This window comes from Eurypyga helias, unplaced genomic scaffold, assembly GCF_000690775.1.
Source record: "Eurypyga helias isolate BGI_N326 unplaced genomic scaffold, ASM69077v1 scaffold26266, whole genome shotgun sequence".
In the NCBI taxonomy this organism is placed as follows: Eukaryota; Metazoa; Chordata; class Aves; order Eurypygiformes; family Eurypygidae; genus Eurypyga; species Eurypyga helias.
Window position 1 is genome coordinate 34974 of NW_010258925.1, and position 5630 is coordinate 40603.

At 44.0% G+C, this 5630-nt stretch overlaps 1 protein-coding gene across 1 annotated transcript; it reads right to left on the reverse strand.

Annotated features, from left to right (window-relative positions):
- LOC104511786 (GATA-binding factor 2) lies at positions 1 to 4620 on the reverse strand (the record flags this gene model as incomplete). Its single annotated transcript, XM_010154533.1, has 3 exons — positions 1 to 544; positions 1377 to 1502; positions 4475 to 4620. Coding segments are annotated over 3 exons (572 nt in total), but the record flags the coding sequence as incomplete, so codon positions are not given.
- Between the last annotated feature and the right edge of the window lie 1010 nt (positions 4621 to 5630).

Below are 5630 nucleotides of genomic sequence, written 5' to 3' on the forward strand. Positions count from 1 at the left end.
AGTTCTTTTTCCTTATACCTGAGGGGGCAAAGTGCATTACAGGCACCACTACACGTTTCTGCAGAAGACCCATCATTTGCAAGGTTTTAGTCCAGCATTAAGGGTTAAACCACATAAAGGGGAGTAAAGATCCCCTTTTGCCATCCCTACATTCTCCTCTTGGCAGAACATTTTCTTACTTGGTGTCGTCTTAGGCAAAGCCCCATGTTCTTAATCTCTGTATGGGTGTCTTGGTCTTCAGGTTTTATCCCATGGCCGTAACCATGCTGGATGGATGCGGATGTCCAAATGAGATGCTGGAAGATGGGTGGATGGGGGTAGGTGTTGGTAGGATGTGTCCAGAGTGGCTGAAAGGTGGCAAATGCCCCATGGGCGCCATGTGACTAGCAAGGGCAGCAGCGCTGAAGGGAGACGATTTCTCCTGCATGCACTTGGACAGTTCCTCAAAACACTCTGAGCCTTTCTTGCTTTTCTTTGATTTGTTGGACATTTTCCTATTCCTGGTCTGGATTCCTTCCTTTTTCATGGTCAGAGGCCTGTTCACCTGCAAGAAATGAGAAAATCAGGCTCATGCAGAAAAAAAAAAGACTTTATTGTGCAAAAATGAAAATATTTGGACAGCCCCCCATGTGTTTTTCCTGGATGGAGACCTTTTCCTGGCCAAAAAAAATGGTGTTTCTCTCTGCAGAACTTGTTTATATTGATTTGTTTAATAAAACCACACACACACAAAAACCCTGGACATAAAAAACAAATTGAACTGAATTTGGCAGCTGATGACTCTCTTTCCCGTAGGCTTACCCCCAGTCCTCATTCATTTCCTAATAGAAAGGATCAAACTAGGAGGCACACATTGACCCAAATTCAGTCCTAAGACATGAGCAATCTTGTCCCAGTAACCTCTGTTACTTACGGTTTAAATAACGTTCCAACATGTCAAGTCACCCCTGTTTGGGATTAATTTCTTTTTGTAAAAAAAAAAAAAAAAAGAACAACCTTGGATATATTTATTTTTAAACAACATGAAAATTAAGATGCCCACCGGGATTAGTTTTTGCACAGCCCATTCCAAATGGTCTGTTTCTGGATGGAAACAGCACACAAAACACTTAGTTAAAACCAAGTGTGATAGCTCTATTTTGCCTGGTTTGCCCAAGCGTTAGAAGCCAAGCTAATACATTGTAATGTCACTGAACTTAGCATCACTATGCTGACAAAGAACGGCTGTCACATCCCAGGGGAACCTTAGAGACTGGGGAAGGAATAAAACAACAACCCAAACCCTGAAAACCAATAAAAGCCTAGTGTACACCATGCAGTTAAGACATCAATCCCAGCTAGGCAAGCAGCGACACATGAGATGAGTAAATACTCACATTGTGCAATTTATAGTAGAGTCCGCAGGCATTACAAACTGGGTCCCCGTTTGCGTTACGTCGCCATAAGGTCGTGGTGGTTGTCTGACAGTTGGCACAACAAGTCCCTGCTCTCCTAGCCGCTGACTAACCAAAAGAAAAGGAAAATTAAAAACGTATAGGCAGGAGGAGGGAGATCATGAGAAAGGTCAAGTTGGAGTCAGCATTTAGGTTGGGCAGAACTAGTTACTAAGATTTTACAGAGCATCAGGGCTGCAGGAAAGCTCCTCTCGGTTTTACATTTTGTGGCCGTTAAGTTTTTGTTTAAATTCAAGTATTCTCCTGTGCGGCCATGTGGGCAGGGGATGTAAGGAGAGAAATAATGCACCTCTAACTCCACAAACAAAAATTTTAGAGGGGGAAACATCTGATTTGTTCAGGTTTTCCCTTTGCAGGATTCTAGAATGCTTCATGGTTATTTTTTTCTTTTAATGACCAATTTACTTTGTGCCAATATTGGGACAGGGTTTGAAAAGAGGGAATGATCTTAAAGAACGTGGGTTTTACCCCTACTCTGGCCCTTTAGAGATGAACACAAAAGGAAAACAACCGCATTACTTATCTGGGTGCAGTATTTATCGGAGAAATCGCTGAAAAATCAGTTTCCATTTACAAGCGAAAGGGAAGAAACAAAACTGGCTCCAACTTTCTTTAAATATTTAGCCAACCAAATTTTGTGTCATTCAGCAATGGTTCTGCTGACCAGTCTGCCTCTCCCTACTTAGGTCCTTAGCTGAGAAGCCCTCAAACAGTCTTTTTTTTTTTTTTTAAAAAGTCTGGTTTTTTTTTAAAAAAAAAAAAAAGAGGGGAGAAAAAAACCCACACCTTTTCTAAAACTACTGTTCTGCTGAAACCAAGGTGGGGGAAAAAAAAAATACCTAAACATTCACCCACCTCCCAAAACAAGAACAGGAAAGGTAGAACAGCAGGCAGCCAATAATTTCTGGATGGGCCCTGATCTAGCAGACCCTACAATAATACATTCTTTGTGCAAGCCTGGTATGATATAAAGTGTTACGGACAGACTAACCGCACCCCATATTTTGGGAAATAATCCTGCATTAGAAAGTTTCAGCCCTGTCTCTGGAAGTGGTCAAAATACAGCCCATTTTGTGCAATTGGATTAATCCTGAGGACTCAGTATTTTCTTTTAAAATAACAGTTTACTTTCTAATGCGTATCAGCGATGGTAATTTCCCCGGGGCCCTGCTCCCCAATAGTTTTTGCAACTAGCCACCGAGAGCCATGGGGTGAAGCAGCAGCGAAGCTCACGTTAACGTGCAGGCCATCTCCGCGAGTAGAGTCCCAGAGCGGTGGGTTTCCCGGACGAGAACTTTGTGCACTGCCCTGTCTGCCGGCTGTGCTGGGGAGCTGGCGCCGCTCGGAGCAGACTGACCCGCCTCGCAAAAAGAGGAGCAACGGGTTCTGTTCTCACTTGCTCCTGATTTACGCCATGGCTCTCTAACTTTCCCAAAGCTGATGGACGGCTCGGCAGCTTAAGGCAAGAATCAGGCCCTCAGAGACTCATTTATTTCAGTCCCTCGCTCGCCCGTGAGAACAGGCCAAAGGCAGAAAGAGGGGGTACCCCCTACTGCAAGTACACTCATGCAACCCAAACACAATTAATGCCAGACCTCCAAACACTGACATTATTAATACGATTGCTTTGCTGTTGCATGTCAGATGAACAAATTCCCAAAGATGGCCATCTCCTCTCCCCCGCCAACAAGCAAACTACAGTGGAAAAAGGGGCAATAAACAAAGTTGTAAATCAATTAAAACCAAACATTAAAACAACTAAAGTAAAAGAAAACCTCTCTAGTGCCCTCCAAACCCCTCACAGTGAGCTAAGTATAACAAGTCTCCCAACACACTGGAAGGTGGAGACCCATGTTTGCATATTTGAGATGGCTTACTGATAGTCAGCTATGCTGCTTAACTCCGCGTCCTGTCCCATTCAGCCTGGAAAGCACTTGAGCCTGAGCGACGATAATGTTACACTGTTGTCTTAACATTTTTCTATATGTCAGTCACTTTAGAAGGCAAGTCATTAGGAAGCTTGCATAGCTGAAATTCTGACTCGCGACAGAAATCTTCTGTATCCCATCCCAGTGTTAGAGCAGTAATGCCAATTTTCTGGTCTCCAAACCTCATTGAAACGTGCCCGCGAATAGCTGAGAGACTTAGGCACCATAAATCACAAAGCTACCAAAAAATATATTTATTATTCTTAGCATTTTACGCATTATTTGTGGAGTAGAGTGTATTAGAAATTTCAAAACAGCAAGCCTGACTGGCAAGGCTTGCCTATAGAAACTCTCTAAAGCTTTTAGAGTCAGGAAACAGATACACAAAGTTTCCTTATCTTTAACGTACAGATATCCGGATAGGAAACTACTACCAGGAGCTCAGAAAGGACATTTTTTTTAAATCACTCACATGAAAATACAAAGTATAGGTGACTCCATGGAAAAATAATAGGATTTTTTTTAAAAAACAGTAGGGGATTGTCTGGGGAGGGACCCAATATTAATATTGCCAGAGAATATAAGAGTGAAAATTACTTCATGGCTTTTATACAAATAATTATTAAGTAGGGAGCAGTAGCTTTGACTCATCTGATTTGTTTTGCTTTTGGAGCTGGAACTTTTTTTTTAGTACACGGTGGAGGATATTTGCGCTCATAACCCTTTCACTCCCAGTATGCGCCCCAACCGTCCCGAGAGGCCAAATAAATGAGGAATTAAATTAAAAGCTGTCATCCGAGGATAAACGGGGAGACGGATACACGATATCCCGCATGTATTGCGAGCGGCAGGGGGGCTCGGGACAGAGGCGCTCGGCGGGCTGTGGCGACGCAGGGGTCTGTGCCGGGGAGGGGGGCTGGGGCGGAGGGGGCGAGATCTGCCCCGAGGCACGGTAGTGACCTCGACGTGACTGACCCCCGTGTACAGTACAGCTCGGCTCCGCGCAGGGGCTGAGGCACGTTTGACTCTGTGCCTGCGTGTGGTCCTTTTGCCTAATTTATCCCCAAACCCAGGAGAAACAGAGACACCTACCAGCCTTCGTTTAGGTTTAATGAGAGGTCGGTTTTGACCATTCATTTTGTGGTAGAGCCCGCAGGCGTTACACAGGTAATGCCCGGTGCCGTCTCTTCTCCAGAGAGGGGTGGCAGTTGCTCCACAGTTCACACACTCTCTGCCTTCTAAATGGAAACACGAAGAAACCGGATTTCTTTCTTTAAAAACAAATTCACAAAAGCTTTTTGCATTGTCCTTTAGGCATTTTCAGAAGTCAAAACAGTGTGTTAATTCAAGCACAATCAGACAGCAGTGACATCTACAGCACATGCAGCAAGGAGCTCAGTGTTCCGAGAACGCCCAGACTTCAGGCAAGTATTTTATGTCACGATCAGAAACAGGCAGCTCTCTCCGCAAGGTGAGAAAGAGTGACACTCTTATTGTGTCAGATGGAAGTTATCGTTTCAGTAACGAGAACTCCCTTAATCTGCACCGGGCGCTGCTCCCCTCCCGTATCTATTGCACTCCGATGGCTAGATCCTGTGTTCTCCTGCCACAAATACACACAGACACAAACACACACACACCTGCAAACACACCACAGGTTAGAGAGAGAGTCAAAGGAAGGGGTTTTCTAGAATTAAATCTAAGCAAAAAGACCTCCCGTCCTGTGCTTTGCTTTTTATTGCAAATGCTACGGGTTGAGAATGGAAAGCTGAGCAGACTGGGGATGGATACAGAATGCCAAAGGCTCGGTTATGATTTTTGTTCTAAAGGCAGAAAAACGCTGTTAATGCTGATCTTTGAGAAAGTTCCATTTCGGCAAGCACTCTGAAAATTACTGTAAGAAACAGGCTTTTGTTTCTTGTCCATTTCTGTGATTTTTCAACACTACAGTTCGAATCGGGTAGGGAGCAGTTTACCTTATTACTGCTTCAGCAGTAGTTTTAGTAGCACAACGTGGGAAACACGGTGCTGTAGAACGGCTCTGTTAAAACCCAGCACGTAACTCCTAGAGATCTGTTTCTGCCTCCAAAAGCTCCCTGCTAAAAGTTCATTTGCCTCGGATGGTTCGAGGGCAGGTCTGCTTAATATAGAAATCTCTCTTAATATAGTTTATGCAAATCCTACAGTATTTAACTGGAGAGGAAATTCTTTTTGCTTAATAACTGAGGCAGGCCATGTTGAGTTCAGC